General features: G+C 35.7%; 1 protein-coding gene across 3 annotated transcripts in view; it reads right to left on the reverse strand.

Moving 5' to 3' along the window:
* Positions 1-1378: 1378 nt before the first annotated feature.
* MNAT1 (MNAT1 component of CDK activating kinase) overlaps positions 1379-20050 on the reverse strand; it is a 275447-nt gene continuing 256775 nt past the window's right edge. For all 3 annotated transcript variants that reach the window (XM_069092041.1, XM_069092040.1, XM_069092042.1), the window contains one exon: positions 1379-1927. In XM_069092041.1, coding sequence (XP_068948142.1) covers positions 1807-1927 — 121 coding nt within the window. In that variant the 3' untranslated portion in view covers positions 1379-1806. The remainder of the gene's footprint in view (positions 1928-20050) is intronic.

Genomic DNA, 20050 nt, shown 5'->3' on the forward strand with positions numbered 1-20050 from the left:
GTAGGGAACCCAAGGCCTTGAGGCTACATGGGGCCCTCTAGGTCCTCAAGTGCAGCCCTTTGACTGAATCCAAACTTCATGAACAAATCACCTTAATAAAAGGGTTTGTTCTGTAAAACCTTGACTCAGGCGACTAGGTGGCACAGTGAAAAGAACACTGGCCCTGGTATCAGGAGGACCTGAGTTCACATCCAGACTCAGACACTTAACACTTATTAGCCATATAACCTTGGGCAAGTCACTTAATCCCAATTGCCCTGCATTTATTTCCCCCTCCAAAAAATAAAAAAATAAAACCTGGACTCAGTCGAAAGGCTGCACCAAAGTACCTAGAAGGCCATATGTGGCCTCAAGGCCACAGTTTCCCCACCCGAGTCCAACCCCCTCATTTTTATACTGAGGTCCAGAGAAGTCAAATGATGTAGGTAAGTAGTGAAACTGGGAATCTGACCCAGGTGCTTTCAAAAGTCCAGTACCCTATTCACCATATAGCATATTCCACAAATATAATATTTTACAAATGGTTTCACATTAGAGTTTGACCAGTTATACCTGTTAGTTTCTATTTTAATGACAATTTAACAAGAATTCCTTCAGTTTTCTTAAGAAACTACAGGAAATATTCACTGACATTAAGAAAGGCAATATGATGCAGTGTAAATAGAAATAGTGGATTTTTGATAAGAAAATTTGTCTCAGGTTCCCCAGTTACTAGCTGTGTAACATGGTCAGTTCAGTGTGCCTTTGTTTCCATATCTAAAAAATTACTATTTTTTATTATTATTACACTAATAGGGTGGTATGAGGAATGTGTTTTATGAACTATGAAAGTGCTAGAAAAATTAAGTTATTATTACTTGTTCAGATGTTTCACATATTTTTTTCTCTCTATGGCCAAAGAAAACCCTTACCAATAATTCTATATATTACAAAATCTCTTGTAGAATGAAAACTTTTTAAGGTCTATAAGAAAACATATCATACTGAGTACAATGTTCAAAAGGTAAAATTTCACTTACAACAAGTCCAGTCTCCTGGGATTTATCATGAGATTGCTTCATATGTTAGTTGAATGGTACTATTTATGTGTTAAATATTAAGATGGCTTTTAATTTTAACATTGCTAAAAAGCTGTGTCTGCTATGTATTATGCTGTTTAAGCCATGGTTCACAGCTGGGGAACTAACTGTAACACCTTAATCAAACTTTGCCTCACTTTCCATAGCAGAATAGTTATCAAGGCTTTAGTTTAGAGAAAGTGACATTATCACAGCTCAGATTTTACTTGCCACATCCTGCTGGTAGAAGGAAATAAACTCACTTGTCTGGACTAGTACTGAGAAGACACAGGAGGAAAAAAAATTATCAGGCAAAAGAGTAGGCTTGAATATTGACTTAATGTAATCAAAATGGCATTTAAATACCTGTTCAAATAAAATGCCCTAATAGTAAAACTGTAAAACTTAATATAAAGTCTAGCATTATTTTTTACAATTTACAAGTCTGTCTTTAAACTTAAAGTATACATAGCTGAATTATTCATATCTTCCATTAGATGTGACTTATTGCTTCAATTCCTCTCAGGAAAATACAAGTAAAAATGAATTTTTTTTCTTCCACAAAAATGCATCTCCCACTTACACACTGTATCCTGACTATTTCACACCACTACCCTTAAGCAGCAGCACTCAGATCGAGTTGTACTGGGTGTGGGGATCATTTGGTCATTTTATGTTTGTTTTACTTGGGCTAGAGGTTGGTTCCACTCTAATTTCTAAGCCTCACAAACTGGTAAATAAGTGCATGTTAACTGTATGGCCAGAAAAGTCCACTGAAGGCATCTTGTAAGGCTCGGTGGCATGCAAGAGAAGATGTGTAGCCTCCAGCGAGATCCTGTGGTGAAGCAGCTCGGACATGATTTAGATACCTAAAAGAAAAAAATATAGGTTTATATAAGAAGTATGAAGCAATAGGTGTAAAGGCATTTTTTAAAAGCAACTAATTAAAATAAATACTGAGTTACTGAAGTGTCAACATGTTATAAGTAATTTTTTACATTTCTATTCAGAAATACTAAATCCTTTATGCTATATGTCTTTCTTGGGGCTGACACAGGGTAGGGTAGACAAAAAAAATCATCCCATTAAAAAGGTTGATTTAGTCATTGTTAAGTATCACTACTGAAAATAATCTTTTTTCCCCCAGCTCCATTGTTTTTCTTTTAGTAATTTATTTTATTCTCTTTGGCTAAAGCAAATATTTAAAGACTAGGGGTACAATAGATATGGTACCTAGTTTGGGTAATATTTTAACCCATTCCAGAGAATTTGCAACTTCACTTCTAATGAATAAGGAACTAGCTAATTCTATGATCACCGTTTTTCATGTGTCAATGTTTATTAAATGTATCCAAACTGTTTAACCAAAACAATACAAGAAAAAGAGACCATACAAAATCTTGCCCTTATGCCATGTTTTGTTTTAAGAGGAGCAACTGCTGCAATGTCTATATCTAATGGAAGACTCATCTTCCTGGGTTCAAATGTGGCCTCAGACACTATCGCTACATGACCCTGGGCAAATCACTTCACCTGTGTGCCTCAGTTTTCTCATTTGTAAAATGAGCTAGACAAGGAAATGGCAAACCACTCCTGTATCTTTGCCGAAAAAAAAAAAAATATAACCACCCCTTCCCCCCCAAAATAACCACAAATGGGGACATGAAGAGTCAGACACGACTAAAGTGACTGAACAACTGGTCCTCTTTGCCTCTGTTAAATCACCAACAGATTAAAATAGGTCTTCTAAAGTCCATAAACCCCTAGGTTCTAAGAGACTTGTAGAGGGATTCCCTCTAAGTAAATATGTTCATGTCAGATATACTGAAATTGTATGTGCTAAATTCCTCCAAGGTCTGCCACAACAAAGTTTACTGGGGGTAATGGTATTAACTGGGAGTCTGATGCATGAGAGATGATGGAAGTGTTTTCCAGTCTCAGAAAGTTTAAGAAGCAGAATAAAACAGTGTGCATAGGTTACCAAATCTCTAGCAAGCAAATAAAAGCTTTACTACATCTGAAACAGTACCTTTAAAATGTTACCAATTTACATTCCTTCATGTGTTCCTGAACCGTTTGTTTGCATCTAGTCACTAGCCCAAGCTGTATCACCTTCCTTTTCCTTTCCCTTAGCCCTTCAACGAGAAAAGCACTGTTTCAACTTCAATAGCTGTAAAGTCATGGACAAACTCAAGTATGCCAGTAGAATGCTTGTTAACCTTTAGAAGCCAACTATCACAAATGAGAACTGGTTTCACAGTTATAATGCAAACCACTGAGCTTAAACTCACTATTTTTATTTACCACATCTTGGTCTAACCTATTCCTGGGAAAGTTGAGTCATTCTACCTCTGGCTTTGGCAATTCAAGCGTAAACTTGCACTGTGCACACGGCTTTTTATGTTATCCTGAGAAACCTAAAACAGCTGCGCTGCTGGCAGGAAAATACAGGATCACCAGTAAAATATCCAAAACAGCTGCATCTTTTAATTTATGACTGCACACTGTTTCCATAAAGAGTATATAAAACAGTTCAGTTTTTATAGGTAAAATGTAATAAAGTCATACTCATTTATACCATCAGTGTAAAAAAAAGTTTATTTTAAAATGATTAATTATAGTCTGAAAACAGTATTTCTTGCTTAATAAATATACCAGGGAAATGAACAATATTTAATTCTATGTATGACTTAGTCCTAAGACACTTGATTCATACCACCAAATTCAAGTAGACTGAGAACTGTTCTTCTGCTTATCAAAGAATATTAACTTCCTCTTTTTAAAAATTTACATTAACTTTATCTGAAAATGTAATAAAATAACTTTACAAGAATTAGCATAATTGGGGCAGCTAGGTGGTGCAGTGAATAGAGCACTGGCCCTGGAGTCAGGAGGACCTGAGTTCAAATCCAGCCTCAGACACTTAACACAAAAACTAGCCTTGTGACCTTGGGCAAGTCACTTAACCCCAACTGCCCTCCAAAAAAAAATTATTAGGATAGTTAAAGTTTGTCATGCTCTAACAGCAGAGAGATTACTTTTGAAGCTTTCAACCTATTTTCATCATGGCAACTTAATTCCAATTTAAAAAAAATCCAGTTCATTGTTGGCATTCAACTGTGGTCTTTTATTTTTAAAATAGCTAACTTTTTCTGTCTGTCTTTCCTTTCACACAATGATTTACATGGAAATGTGTTTTGCATAACTACACATGTATAAAACCCATGTGAAATTGCTTGCCTTCTTAATTGTGGAAGTGGAGGGAGAGAATTTGGATCTCAAAATTTGGAGAAAAAAGTGTTAAAATTGTTTTAACATGTAATTAGGAAAAAGTAAAATATTAAATAAGATTACAAAAATAAAGTATCTAACCTTAATGTTCTTAAACCTTTAATTATTGTGGTATACCAAAGCATTTTAAAGGATCGGCCACACTGAAACCACACAATGAGAATTTACTGTTTTGCCTACTTTTCCACATCTGTGTTGTTTTAATGCCTTCATGACTGTTACACAAGTACATCTCTGTGAACTGAATTCCTGGGGTTTCTGGCAGAGGTCAGTATCATTTCATATACACCTTTACAAAAGCACCAGGAAGAAGCGTTTGCCAACTCTATTTCCAAGAGTCAAGCTCAGTTGAGTTTTGCAACCTGTAGATAATTACTCTGATTGGTTAGCAAATTCTAACATACACTATTTTTTATGGCTTTATTTTAGGTACCTGTAAATCTTATAAGAAGAAACCATTAAAAAGAAGTTTGCTTATTTTGGTGTATAATTTTTCACATACCTTATTTTTTTTTTTTAAGCAATCGGGGTTAAGTAACTTGCTCAAGGTTACACGGCCAGTTATTTCTGGGTGTGGTGCTGAGTATCTGAGCCCAGATTTGATCCAGGTCATCCCGACACTGAAGCCAGTGCTTTTACTCACTGAGCCACCTGGCTGCCCCTAAGCAATAGGGGTTAAGTAACTTGCTCAAGGTTACACGGCCAGGTGTTTCTGAGTGGGTGCTAAGTGTCTGAGCCCAGGATTTGACCTCCAGGTCTTCTCAACACTGGAGCCGGTGCTCTTAATCACTGTGCTACCTGGCCACCCCCCACATACCTTATTTTTTACTAAAAGTAGTCAAAATAAAAGATGATATACTTTATTATTTCTGAACAGGGCAAAATGAACCATATGTTCTTAAAATCTCTTATTTCAGACACTTCTGATTTAGAGGGCATTATTGTCCTGAATTACACTCTAGGGAATACTTTTTCCCCTTAGTTTCTGCCCCCCAGAAGATTATCCTTCAACTATGCATTTTTCCCCAGGGGTGGGGGGGTGGGGGCTAAGGGGTAGAGGGTGGGAATTAGGGGGGAGAGATATAGGAGGCAGAGGATTTTCCTTTAACTGAGATTTCTCACATCACCAGTTCTTGTTAACAAAATTAAGAGTCTCCCAAGCAAGGCAGTATAGTTTACACTTAAAGACAACTCTATTCTGTAACATAAAAGATTTCTTTTAAAAAAAGCTTTTTGCACAAACAAAACCAATGCAACCAAAATAAGAAAAGCAGGGAAGCATAAAAAAATTTACAGTAAGTTTCTGATAAAGGTCTCATTTCTCAAAAATATATATAAAACTCAGCCAAATTTATAAAAATAAGAGCCAATCCCCAATTGATAGATGGTCAAAGGATATGAAGAGTTTTTAGAAGAAATCAAAGCTATCAAGAGTTATGAAAAAGGTGCTCTAAATTAATAATTAAAGAAATGCAACAACTCTGAGATACTACCTCACACCCATCAGATTGGCTAACATGACAAAAATGGGAAATGACAAATGCTAGAGGGGATGTAGGAAAATTGGTATACTAATACACTGTTGGTGGAGCTGTGAACTAGTCCATTCTGGGGAACAATGTGGATTATAACTAAAGGGTTATAAAACTGCATACCCTTTGACCCAGAAAATCCAAGTAAAGGACCTATGTCTAACAGTTCTTTTTGTGGTGATAAAGAATAGGAAATGCTTTGCCTATCAATTTGGGAATGGTTGAAAAAGTTGTGGTATATAGTTGTAAAGAAATACTAATGTGCTCTTACAAATACTAAAGAGAATGGTTTCAGAAAAACCTGGGAAGACTTAATATGAACTGATGCAAAGTGAAGTGAGCAGAATCAGAAAAGCAATCTACATAGTAATATAACAACAATATTGTAAAAACAATCAACATAGCTACTCTAATCAATACAATGATTCATGACAATTCCAAAGGAATCATGATGAAAAATGCTATCCACCTGCAGATAAAGAACTTATGAACTCTTGAATTCACACTGAAGCATTTTTTTCTCTCATTTTTCTTGCTTCTTTTTTTTTGATATATGGCTAATGTGGAAATATTTTGCATGATATATGTGTCATGGGTATCATCACATTTCTTGCTTTCTTAATAATTAGAGGAGAAGGTAATGGGAGGGAGATAATCTGGAACGGAAAATAAAAATGAATGCACACACACATACACATGCCTTATACTACAATGGTGCTGAAGCTTTGAACTTTAGTTCAATTAGAAATTGGTAAAGAATGCTCTCTACTAGAAAAGAGCAAGAGTGTTCCTCAAGAACAAGAAAATATTCTATATTCTTCCTTACCCGTGATAATGAAGCATTTCAGTCTCCCACCCCACCCCCCATAACTGAAAAGACAAGAAAAACCCATTACAAACATGCAAATCACTCAACCATAAATTTCCATATGGACTATATAAAAGAAAAATGTTCTTATTCTGTCTTTGTAGCCCTTCACCTCTCTTTCAGGAGGTGGGTATTGTATTTCTTCATACTCCTCTAGAATTTTGGTTGGTCAGTATGCTGATAAGAATTCATCATAATAGTATTTCACCATATTTATATAACATAACTTGTTTATTCCCCACTTTATGGGCACCCCCCTCAGATTCCCATTCTTTGCCACCTCAAAAAGATTCTGAGAGTTGATTTTGCTTAGGACTAAATTTCACTGTTAAATGTATTTCTGTACCCAGTTGTGTGAATATATTTTTCCTCCTTTTGACCAGTTCAGATAAGAGGGAGATTGAAGTGTCAATTGCTCTTCTACATACCCTCCCTCTTTATTTTGTATAAAGGTCTGTTTGTGCACACTGGTTATGTGAATTAATTTTTCCTAGCCTTCCTTTCCCTCCACAGTCCTCAGAATTTTCTTTTTCTTTTCTTTATGCTTCCTTTAGCAATTTGTTGACTTTTTCTCATGATTTTCTTGCATTACTCTCTTTTCTCTTCCTATTTTTTCCTCCACCTCTCTTACTTGATTTTTTTCTTGATATTAAAAAAACCTTTTTGAGCTATTCCATGGCCTGAGACCAATTCATATTCTTTGAAGCTTTGGATGTAGCAGTTTTGACTTTCTTGACTTCTGCGTTTTGATCTTCCTTGCCTCCATAGTACAGAATTTTTCTATAGTCAGAATTTTTTTCTGTTGTAAAGCTCTGCGTCTGTGGTGGAGGATGCACTGTCCCAAACCTCAGGGATTTTGTGCATCTATTTTCAGTGCTAATTTTCAGTTGTTCCTAAGTGGTATGATCTAAGGAGTGAAATGGACAGCCGAGCAATAACATTGACAGCAATGCCAATTACAATTTAATAGGAGTGTTTATTAGCCGCCACGACTGCCTCCCAAGTAGGAAAGACAGCCCCGAGCCTTCTGCAGAGCAAATTTTTATAGAACGAGATGTTGCTAACAATGAAGTAAGGTTCCAAGGGGGTGTGGTGCTGTTTCTAGTGAAGCCTTGGTTACCCAGCAAAGCCCTAGTTATAAACATAGCTTTGGGCCGTTTCTAGCAACACAGGTGGAAAGTCCGCTAACTACTATGGGACCCTGGTAAGGGGCCCCTTCTAGCAGGTTGTGACTGGAAGGGGGGGCCTTTGTTGTATAATTTCTGGTGAACACATCAGGAGAAGTATATTTACTCTTCTCCTGGCCTAGAACTGTGATGATGGTCCCAGCTTCCCTGCAGCTGCCACCTCTAGTGGGCTAGTGCTCCTCCTTGCCCTGGGACTAAGACCCAGGGCTGCAACCCAGATCTGAGTATGGGCACTGCAACAGAGTCCTGCCCAGTGGCAGCAATAAAAATGACAATTTTACTTAATTTACTTATTCAGAGCCATACCAGCCAAAATAACAAAGAATTATAGTGCTAGAAAAAAATAACAAAATTCATGTGGAAGAACAAAAAATCAAGAATACCAAGGGAACCAACCAGTGGGGGGGGGGGGAAACATGAAGGAAGGCGATACTAGATTTCAAACAATATTACAAAGCAATGATCATCAAAACAATTTGATACCAGTTAAAAAAGAAAGAGGTGGGTTAGTGGAATTGATTAGGTACACAATATATAATGATCATAGTAATCTAGTATTTGATAAACCCAAAGATCCAATTTTTAAGTATAAGACCTCACCATTTGACAGAAATCACTGAGAAAACTGGAAAGCAGTTTTGCAGAAACTAGGCATTGACCAACATCTCACACTGTATGCCAAGATGAGGTCAAAATGTATTAGTGAAAAAGACATAAAGAAAAACAACTAAAGTGAATTAGGGGAGCAATGGAAAAAATGTACTTGTCAGATCTATGGATTAAGGAAAAGTTTATGACCAAACAAGAGATAGAGAGGACCACAGGTAGTAGAAGGGATGATTTTGATTACATGAAATTAAAACACTTCTGAACCAACAAACTAATGCAGCCAAAATGAGAAGTAAAACACAAAATGGGGGAAGGGGAATTTACACCAAGTTTTTCGGATAACAGCCTCATTTCTCAAATGTATGGGAACTGAGCCAGAATTATAGAAAAATAAAGGCCATTTTCCATTGATAAATGGTCAAAGGAAAAGAATACATAGTTTTCAAAAGAAGATAACAAAATTATAGTCACATGAAAAGTGTTCTAATTCACTACTGATTAGAGAAATGCAAATTGAAACAAATCTTAAGATATCTCACAATGAGATTTGCTGACATGACAGACTATAGAAAAATGTAGGCTGCTGGAGACTGTAGAAAAACTGGGACAATAATGCACTACTGGTGAAATTGTGAACTAGTCCAACCATTCTAGAAAAAACAACTGGAACAATGCCACAAAGGCTGTAAAAGTTTGTATACCCTTTGACCCAGAGTGATACCACTACTAAGTGTTTACCCCTAAGAAAAATTTTAAAAAGAGGAAAAAAGGACCTGTATCATACAAAAATATAACAACTCATATGTGTGTATATATATATATATATATATATATATATATTACTTTATTTTATCTATCTGATAACTTTTCTGAGAAGTACATAGGCTTCACTGGAATGCCAAAAGAGTCCATGACTCCCTATTTTTTTTTCCAATTTTTCCAAATAGTTTATATAGTATTGGAATTAGTTGGTTTTAAATATTTGGTAGAATTCACTTGTGAACACATTTGTTCCTTTGACTTTTTTCTTTTTTTTTTGGTAGAGTTTGCCAATTATTTTTAAATTTTTTTCTTTACTTAAATTTTATGTTTATTTTTAGTTTACATCATTCATTTCCACAAGATTTTGAGTTACAAATTTTCTCACCATCTTTGTCCTACCCACCACCCCAAAACAGCAATCCCACTGTATACCCCCTCCACACAAACTGCTCTCTCCTATATCCTCCCCCATTTCCCCTCCAACTTTCTGGTAGGGCAAGATAGATCTCTATACCCTTGTACCTGTATATCTTATTTCCCAATTGCATATAAAAAAGTAACAATATATTTTTGACCATTTGATTTTAAAACTTTGAATTCCAGATTCTTTCTCTTCCTCCCTCATCACCCACCCTTACTGGGAAGATAAACAATTCAATATAAGTTGTACATGTGTAGCTACGCAAAACATTTCCACAGTGGACATATTGTGAAAGACTGACTATATTCCCCTCCATTCTATCCCAGCCCCCACTTGTTCTATTCTCTACTTTGACCCTATCCCTTTTCAAGTATCATCAAGTATCAAGCTCATCCCCTTTCCCACTACTGTCCTGTAGGGTGAGATACCCTACTTAGTGTGTATATCATTCCCTCCCTAAGCCAAATTCAATTAGAGTAAGGTTTACCACATTCCCTTTTGCTTTCCTGTTCTTCCCCTCCATTGTAACATTTTAACCTTGACTCTTTTATATGACATAATTTACCCCATTCTGTCTTTCCCATCTCCTCTCATTATATTCCTTTTTCACCTCTCAATTTCACATTTTAACTACCATCCCTTCCTATTCAATTGTCCTGTGCCCTCTATGTATACTGGTACACACTCACATATGTATTCATGCACCCATATGTTCTCCTATATAAACATATGTATGTATACACACACATTTATATTCCCTTCAACTATTCCCATACTGAGAAGTTTTATAAGTTACAATTATCATTTTTCCATGTAGGAAAGTAAATAGTTCAACTTTGATAAATTCCTTATGATTTCTTTTCCCTGTTTACCTTCTCATGCTTCTTATATTTGAATGTCAAATTTTCTATTCAACTCTGGTTTTGTTCATCAAGAATGCTTGAAAGTCCTCTATTTCACTAAATGACGATATTTTTCCCTGAAACATGATACTCAGTTTTGCTGGGTAGGTGATTCTTGGTTTTAATCCCAGCTCCTTTGCCCTCCAGAATATCATATTCCAAGCTCTTCAATCCCTCAATGTAGAAGCTGCCAGATCCTGTGTTATCCTGATTGTGTTTCTACAATATTCAAACTGTTTCTTCCTGGCTGCTTGTAATATTCTCTCCTTGATCCGGGAATTCCAGAACCTGGCTATAATATTCCTAGGAGTTTCTTTTTTGGGATATTTTCAGGAGATAATCGTGTATTCTTTCAACCTCTATTTCACCCTCTGGTTCTAAAACATCTGGGCAATTTTCCTTAAGAATTTCTTGGTTCTTTTTTTGATCATGGCTTTCAGGTAGTCCAATAATTTTTAAATTATCTCTCCTGGATCTATTTTCCAGGTCAGTGGTTTTTCCAATGAGATATTTCACATTGCCTTCTATTTTTTAATTTGTTTGGATATATAACAACTCTTTACAGTGGCAAAGAATTGGAAATTGAGGGGATACCCATCAACTGGGAAATGACTGACCAAGTATGATTGTGATAAAATACTATTATGCCATAAAAAACAAGTAGGTAGTTTCAAAAGAACCTGAGAATATTGAAATAAATTCACGCAAAGTGAAGTGAACAATACCAAGAGAACACTGTACACGGTAACAGCAATATTCTAAGGAGATAAGAACATTGTGCTCAGTGTAGCCTGGGGGATTTGATGCTTGAAAATTTGACTCTGAGGAGGAATGGAACTTCTTTTGGAGGTGACTGACATCTGGATGAGAGGGAAAGTATAGAGACCAAGGAACGAAATTTGGGGGCAAATTGGGGTTGTGGAAAGAGAAGGTAACCAGCAGATGTTATAGACTATTGCTGATGGGCTGCATGCTTAGAGATTTGGGAAGTGAAGGGCCCTACCACAATGGGGTAGTGTCCACTATGAAATCTGCAATAAGTGGCATTATTCTGAGAGTGATACCCAATGGTAAAGGGCATTCCACAGGCGGAGTTCTACAAGGAAGTGAAAGATAGTGCCTAGAGAAGAGAGCCTAGAATACATAGATACACTGGAAGCTCTGAATGCATGAACAATACAGAAAAAAGAGATCAGCTAACTATAAAAATCATCAATCAGAGAATGAATGTCTAGTTGTCCAGGTACTTTCAGTTGTGTACAACTCCTCGTCACACCATTTGGGGTCTTCTTGCCAAAGATGCTGGAATGATTTGCCATTTATTTCTCCAGCCTATTTTATAGAGTAAGCAACTGAAGAAGACAGGGTTAAATGACTTGCCCAGGGTCACACAGCTATTAAGTGTCTTAGGCCAGACTTGAATTCAGGAAGATGAGTCTTCCTGACTCCTGGTCTAGCGCTGTATCCACTGTGTGACCTAGAAAAAGAAAATGGATAATGAAGAGAATGAGAGAAGTCCTTTCTGGAATAGGGTGCAAAAAAAAAAAAAAAGACTAATGAATAGGATTAATTAAGGAAAGGAGAAAAAGGGAGAAGCCATTTGGAGGTAGGGGAAAGGGAGTGAAAAATTTATAAAAGGAGAGAAAAATAAATGAGCAAAATCCCAAAGGGAAATAGGTAACAAATAAGATGAGAGGATCAAGGATTAGAAGAAGGGAGCCAGTGGGAATAAGGCCACTTAAAAGATATGGTAACGTAACTGATAGAACACAGCAAATGGGTCAGTAAAAAAAATATACACGTTTCTCAGCATCACAAAGAACTTTTAGAAAAGTTATACCAGGACACAGAGATATTGGGGGGAAAAATGTAAAATGGCAGAAACAGCTAATATATCCTTTAATACCATAACACAATATAAACAGTAATCAGTTTAGGGACCATGAACAAAAGATATAGATCCAAATGGAGACTTAACAATGAAATCCTAAATAATGAGTGGGTCTAAAAGCAAATCATATAAACAACAAATATATGAAAAATGATAATGATAACAAAAAATTCTGGGATGCAGCTAAGGCAGTCCTGGCTGGGAATAGGTATAGGGGATCATATCCTAACAAATTTATATTAACAAAAGAGAAAGAGGAGATTAATGAAATTAATATTCATTTTTAAAATTTGAAAGTCAAAAAATAAACAAACTGAAAATAACTACTAAAGAGGAGATATTAAAATCTGTTAACAGACCATTTTGCGGTAGTTAAGAATTGGATTCATAGTAGATGCCCATTAACTACAGAATGGCTAAACAAACTATGGTACATGAATGTAATGATATATTACTGTTCTGTAAGAAATGATGCATGTGATGAATACAGAGAAATATGGAAAGATCTATATGAATTGTTACAGAAGCAAGAAGGATTATACTCAGTTTTTCTGGACAGGTGATTCTTCATTGTAATCCTAATGCCTCTGCCTTCCAGAGTATTATATTCTATGCCCTCTAATCCTTAATGTAGGAGTTGCTATATTATCCTGACTCTTGCTCCACAATATGTGAATTAGTTATTTTTGTTTGTTTGGGGTTTTGGGGGGGAATGGAATCCTTGCAATATGTTCCCCTTGATCTGGGAGTTCTGGAATTTGGTTATAATATTCCTGGGAGTTTCCATTTGGGTATTTCTTTCAGAAGGTGATTGGTACATTCTTTTAATTTCAATTTTACCCTCTGGTTCTAGAATATAAGGACAGTTTTCTTTAATAATTTCTTGAAAGATAATGTCTAGGCTTTTTAATCATAATTTTCAGATAGTCCAACAATTCTTTAATTACACTCCTGGACCTATTTTCCAGTTCTGTTATTTTTCCAGTTTTTTATTATTTTGATTTTTTTTATTGTTTCTTGATATCTCATAAAATCAATAGCTTCCACTTGCCCAATTCTAACTTTTAAGGAATTATTTTCTTCAGTGAGCTTTTCTACCTCCTTTTTCATTGGCCAATTCTACTTTTTTAAGGAGTCTTTCTCTTCAGCAAATTTTTGTATATCTTTTTCCATTTGGCCAAGTCTGCTTGCTCTTCCCTGGATTTTTGTGTCTCTTTTACCATTCATACTATTCTTTTTTATGCAGTTATTTTCTTCAGTAATTTTTGGTGTCTTCATTACCAAGCTGTTGACTTTTTTCATTATTTTCTTGCATCACTCTCATTTCTCTTCTCAATTTTTCCTCTACCACTCTTACTTGATTTTTAAAATCCTTTTTTAGTTTTTCCATGGCCTGAGACCAATTCATCTATTTCTTTGAGTCTTTGGATGCAGGAATTTTTACTTTGTTGTGTCACCACAGTAACTTTCTATGGTCAGAATTCTGTTCTGTTGTTTACTCATTTTCAAGCCTATTTCTTGACTTTTAACTCTATGCTAAAGTGGAGTTCTGCTTCCCAAGTGAAGGGGGCATGGTCCCAAGCTTCAGGTTTTTTGTGCAGTTGTTTTTAGAAATAATTCTGGGGATCTGTAAGTTTTGGGCTCTTCCAAAGTGGTATGATCTAGGGAGAAGTGTGTTTGCTACTCTCCTGTAATGTGCAGTGCCTTTATTCTGCCATCTTAGCTCTGCCCCCAATAATATAGCTTATGAATGTGAAGTAGAGGTAGTGAATTAAGTGAATTAAGGGATTAGAACTGGTAGGTAGAGTGCCTGAAGAACTATGGACAGATATTCACAATATCGTACATGAAATAACAACAAAAACATCCCAAAGAAAAAGAAGAGCAGAAAAACAAAATGGCTGTCTAATGAGGCTTTAACAAATAGCTTAAGAAAGAAGGAAAGCAAAAGGGAAAGCATACATGAAAAGATATATCCAACTGAATGCAGAATTCCAAAGACTAGAAAGGGGAGATAAGAAGGTTTTCTTAAATAAGCAATGTAAAAAAATAGAAGAAAACAATAGAATGGGAAAGATAAGAAATCTTTCAAAAAAGATCAGAGATATCAAGGGAAGTTCCATGCAAAAATGGACATGATAAAAGACAAAAATGTTAGGGATTTAACAGAAATAGAAGAGGTTAAGAAAAGGTGTCAGAACTATATAAAAGAACTATACAAGAAAGATCTTAACATTACTGATAACAATGGAATGGTTACTGATCTAGAGCTAGATATCCTGGAAAATGAAGTCAAGTGGTAGGCCAGTGGAGGTGATGGAACTCCAGTGGTGATATTTAAAACCTTAAAAAGAGGATGCTGTGAAAGTGCTGCACTTGGGGAGGCTAGGTGGCACAGTGAATAGAGCACCAGCCCTGGAGTCAGGAGGACCTGAGTTCTAATCCGGCCTCAGACACTTAACACTTACTAGCCGTGTGACCTTGGGCAAGTCACTTAACCCCAATTGCCCTGCCTACCCCCTCCAAAGAAAAGTGAAAAGAAAAGAAAGTGCTGCACTCAATATGAAAGCAAATTTGGAAAACACAATGGTTATTGGACTGGAAAAGAACCCTTTACATCCTAATCCCAAAGAAGGGCAATGCCAAAGAATATTCAAATTACTGAATAATTGTACTCATTGCACACACTAGCAAGGTTATGATTCTATAAGCTAGTTTTCAGCAATATGTGAATTGGGAATTATCAGAAGGATGGTTTTCAAGGAGACAGAGGAATGAGAGACTAAATTGCCAATATTCACCAGATTATGTATGAGAAAACAAGAGTTCTAAAACCCATCTACTTCTGCTTCATTGACTGCGTTAAAGCCTTTGACTGTATGGATCATAACAAAATGTGACAAGTCCTCAAAGAGATGGGAGTACCAGACCATCTTACTTGTCTCTTGAGGAACCTGTATTCAGGCTAAGAAGCTATAGTTAGAACCAAATATGGAACAACTGAGTGGTTTAAGATTGGGGAAAGGAGTACAACAAAGTTTTATCATTGTCACCTTGTTTTTTTAAACTTCTATGTAAAGTACATCATGTGAAATGCCAGGCTGGATCAATCACAAGCCAGAATTAAGGTTGCTGGGAGAAATATTAGCAGTCTCAGCTATGTGGATGATACCCCTCTGATGGCAGAAAGTGAAGAGCAACTAAAAAGTCTCTTGATGAGGGTAAAGAAGCGAGTGTAAAAGCTGGTTTGAGGCTTAACATTAAAAAAAACTATCTTAGCACCTGGTCCCATCACTTCCAAAAAGAGGGAGAAAAATGGAAGTACTGTCAGATTTTCTATTCTTGGGTTCCAAGATCACTGCAGATAGTAACTACAGCCATGAAATTAAAATATACTCCTTGGAAGGAAAGCTATGGCAAATCTGGACAGCATACTAAAAAGCAGAGATATCACCCTTGCTAAGGAAGGTCCATATAGTCCATATACTGGTTTTGCCAGTAGTAATGTATGGCTGTGAGAGTTGGACTATAAGTAAAGTTGAGTGAGCACTGCTGTGTGCTTTTGAATTATGCTGATGGAGAAGACTTTTCAGAGACTCTTGTACAGCAAGGAAATCAAATCAGCCAATACTTAAAGAAATTACTTTAGATTATTCACTGGAAGGTCAAATACTTATGCTAAAGCTTAAATACCATGGCCACATAATGATTAGATGGGACTCATTGGAAAAGACCAAAGGCAAAAGAAAAATATAACAACAGAAGATGAGGTGTATAGATAGTATTATGGAAACAATGAACATGGACTTGGATGTACTTTGAGAGATAGTGGAAGACAGAAGGGCCTGGTGTACTTTGGTCCATGGGGTCATGAAGAGTCAGATACAACCAAAAAAACTGCACTACAGGGTTTCCGCATAAACCAGTTACAGTTCACGTTTTGGCGTCTTGGAATTCCTTCTCTATGGCTTCCTGGCCTGCACCTCTTCTCACACTGGGTTGATTATAGCAGCTGTGGTCCTGATAGCATCCCTTCTTTCTTTTGGGTTCTCATGACCTCAATTCTCTTGCATCCCCTGCAAGCTGTACTAACTCCCAATGCTGATTCTGCCCTTCCCATTTAGGACTTAAGAGGATTTATCAATGAAATCCAGTTGCATCAGTCCTGGGGTCCAGACTGCGTTATTTAAGGGTATAGGAGGACATGGGGGGGGGGGGAGGCTTTCTATTCCAACTAGTAGTAGGCATACACTAGTATCCATGTATATCTGGGTGTTACCATTTATTTTAAAAGTTTTTATGTAATTCTTTATATAATTCTCTAGCAATCTCTAAAGAAAACATTGACTTCCACTTAAGACGACATGATTGGCAGCACAGGAGTCCAGCTTTCATATACATACTCAAATTATTTTGATGATTACTGTTCTGTAGCATATATATAGTTTCAGACCTAGAATTCTCAGGCCCTATTACTTTCTATTTTTTTTCTCTCCACTATTGCCCTTGAGAGTCTTTACCTTTTTTCTCCAGATGGATTTCATAATTACTTTTTCTAGTACTACAGAGTATAATACTTTGGTATTGAAATTGGTATATAAGTTAATAAATATAATAATATAATTTTTATTATATTGGCTCATTCTGAGAGCAATTAATTTTCTCTAATTATTTAGATTTACTTTAATTTATGTAAAAAGTGTTTTGTAGCTGTGTTCGTATAATTCTTGTTTATATCCTAGCAGACAGACTCCCCAGTATTTTATTCATTCTGAAGTTGTTTTAAATGGAATTTCTCTCTCTCTCTCTCTCTCTCTCTCTCTCTATATATATATATATATATATATATATACACATATATATATATATATTTTACTTTTAGATTTTGTTGGTTCTATACAGAAATACTAATGATTTATGGGGAGTTATCATATATTCTATAACCTTCACTAAAGTTATTGTTTCAACTAATTTTCAATTAACTCTCTAGGATTCTATAAGTAAAACATCATATAATTTCCAAAAATTGATAAGTGTTTCTTCTTTTCTTATTCCCTCAATTTCCTTTTCTTGCTATAGCTAGAGTTTCTAACACTGTATCAAATAGAAATGGCAATAATAGACATCCTTGCATTACTCCTGATTTTATTAGAAAAGTCTCTAGTTTATCTCCATAAAATGCTAACATTTAATTTTAGATACATACTTAGATACTTAAAATATTTAGGAAAAAATTTGCTTTTTCTTATGTCTACTAAGCATTTTTTGACAGAAATATACACTGATATTTGTATAAAAAAAGCTTTCTCTACGTTTATTGAGATCACATGATTTTTGTTACTTGTGCTACTAAGATGATTATTATATTCAGTTTTTTTCTGATATTAAACCAATTTTTTTTACAATATTAAACCAAATTTATGCATTCCTAATATAAATCCAACTTGGTCAAAGTATATAATCTTTGTGGTATGTTGCTACAGTTACCTTGCTATTATTTCCTATAAAACTTTTTTCTAAATAATCACCTATTCATCTAGGTTGTCAGTTTTATTAGCATAAAATAAGGAAGATTAATACAAAATCATTAGTCCCTGAAAACTATGATAAAAATATCCTAGGTATATTTAAAGAAATCAAAAATGAAAACTGCCCAGATCTTTTACAACCAGAAAGTAAAAGGGAAATAGAAATGCTGAATTACCATTAGAAAGAAATCTCTAAAATAAAAAAATCCCAAGAATATCATACCCAAAATCCAAAGCTTCCAGGTTAAAGAAAAATATTATAAACATCAAGAGATTAAATATTATGAAACTATAGTCACAATCACATAAGACTTAACAACTACTACTATAAAGAGATCTGAGAATACAATATTCCAAAATGAAAACTATAAAGGCTTATTATGATTAAGAGTAAGTTACCTGGGACAGGTAGGTGGTGCAGTGAATAGAGCACTGGCCCTGGAGTCAGGAGGACCCGAGTTCAAATCTGGCCTCAGACACTTAACACAAAAACTAGTCGTATGACCTTGGGCAAGTCACTTAACCCCAACTGCCCTCCAAAAAGAAAAAAAGAGTAAGCTACCTGACAAAACTGCATGAAATATCATAGAGAAAAAAAACTAAACATAAACGGAATTAGAGGACTTCAAGCATTCCTGATGCAAAATATTGAGTAGAAGTTCTGAAAATGTGATCATATCTGTTAAGGGGAAACTATAAAGATATATACATTTGAGCATTTCAAGGGAACTAAAAGATGATTACATGCTTACATCTGAATAAGGGAAAAAGAAACAAACATCTTAATATTTACTTCTATAAGAGAGTGAGTTAAGTAACACAGAGGACTTGAGAGTAGATTTGTTCTGTTTTGACAAGTCTTTAGAGAAGAGAGAAAATGAGCAAGGGGGTAGGAATATACTATGGAAGGAGGCAGCATTTACAGATTTTTATAATCAGAGAGTAAAAGGAAAATACGTAAATTCGAACCCTCCTGTTTTCTGGAAAAGAAAAAGGAGCACTGAATACACAGAGTTTACTGAATAACTATTAAAATCAAACAAATTAAGCAGGAAAAAGAAGGGAAAGAGGGGTTTAAGAGTTTATCAGGAAGGAAATAGTCATAAGCAAAGCAAAATTCAATTTCAGAGATGGATCATCAAGGGAGGAATAAAAAGGTTTGAAAAAAAAAGAAAGGTAAGAAGCAGATTATTTCAATTAGAGATCATTAGTTCTGATGATATTCCTTCTTTCTCTGTCTGTGATACTGTCTCTCACCCCACTATCCACTCCTTGCTGGGATTTGATGGAGGGAAATATGCAATGAATAATCATAACCATGAAAGTCAATATGAAAAAACTCAATCATATAGCAGAAAAGGATAGTAGTACAGATTAGAAAGTAAAATCCAATAATGTTGTTTACAAGAGATCCAAAACATAAAGATTCCTAGAGATAAAGATTTGAGCAGAATTTATTATGTCTCAGTTGAACTCGAAAACAGGGTGTGGCAAATATTATCTGAGAAAATGCAACATTAAAAATAGACGTGATGGGGTGGCTAAGTGGTACAGTGAATAGAGCACCGGCCCTGGAGTCAGGAGGACCTGAGTTCAAATCCAGCCTCAGGCACTTAACACAAAAACTAGCCGTGTGACCTTGGGCAAGTCACTTAACCCAAACTGCCCTCCAAAAAGTAAAAAAACAACCCCCCCCAATAGACATGGTTAAAAGAATTAAACAGGAAAACTGTATTATAATTAAAGGCATTATAAACAACAAAATAAGCTCAGTACCTAATATATATGAACCAAATGGTATATAATATCTTAGTCATTTAAGGGAAAATTAGTCAAAATACAGAAAGAAATAGAAAGCAGGGCAGCTAGTGAATAGAGCACCAGCCCTGCAGTCAGGAGGACCCGGGTTCGGATCCCGCCTCAGACACTTAACACACACACACACACACACACACACACACACACACACACACACAACAGCCATGTGACCTTGGGCAAGTC

The sequence above is a fragment of the Petaurus breviceps genome, unplaced genomic scaffold, assembly GCF_028583685.1.
Source record: "Petaurus breviceps papuanus isolate PSGF00001 unplaced genomic scaffold, PetGlider_PUasm1.0 189, whole genome shotgun sequence".
In the NCBI taxonomy this organism is placed as follows: Eukaryota; Metazoa; Chordata; class Mammalia; order Diprotodontia; family Petauridae; genus Petaurus; species Petaurus breviceps.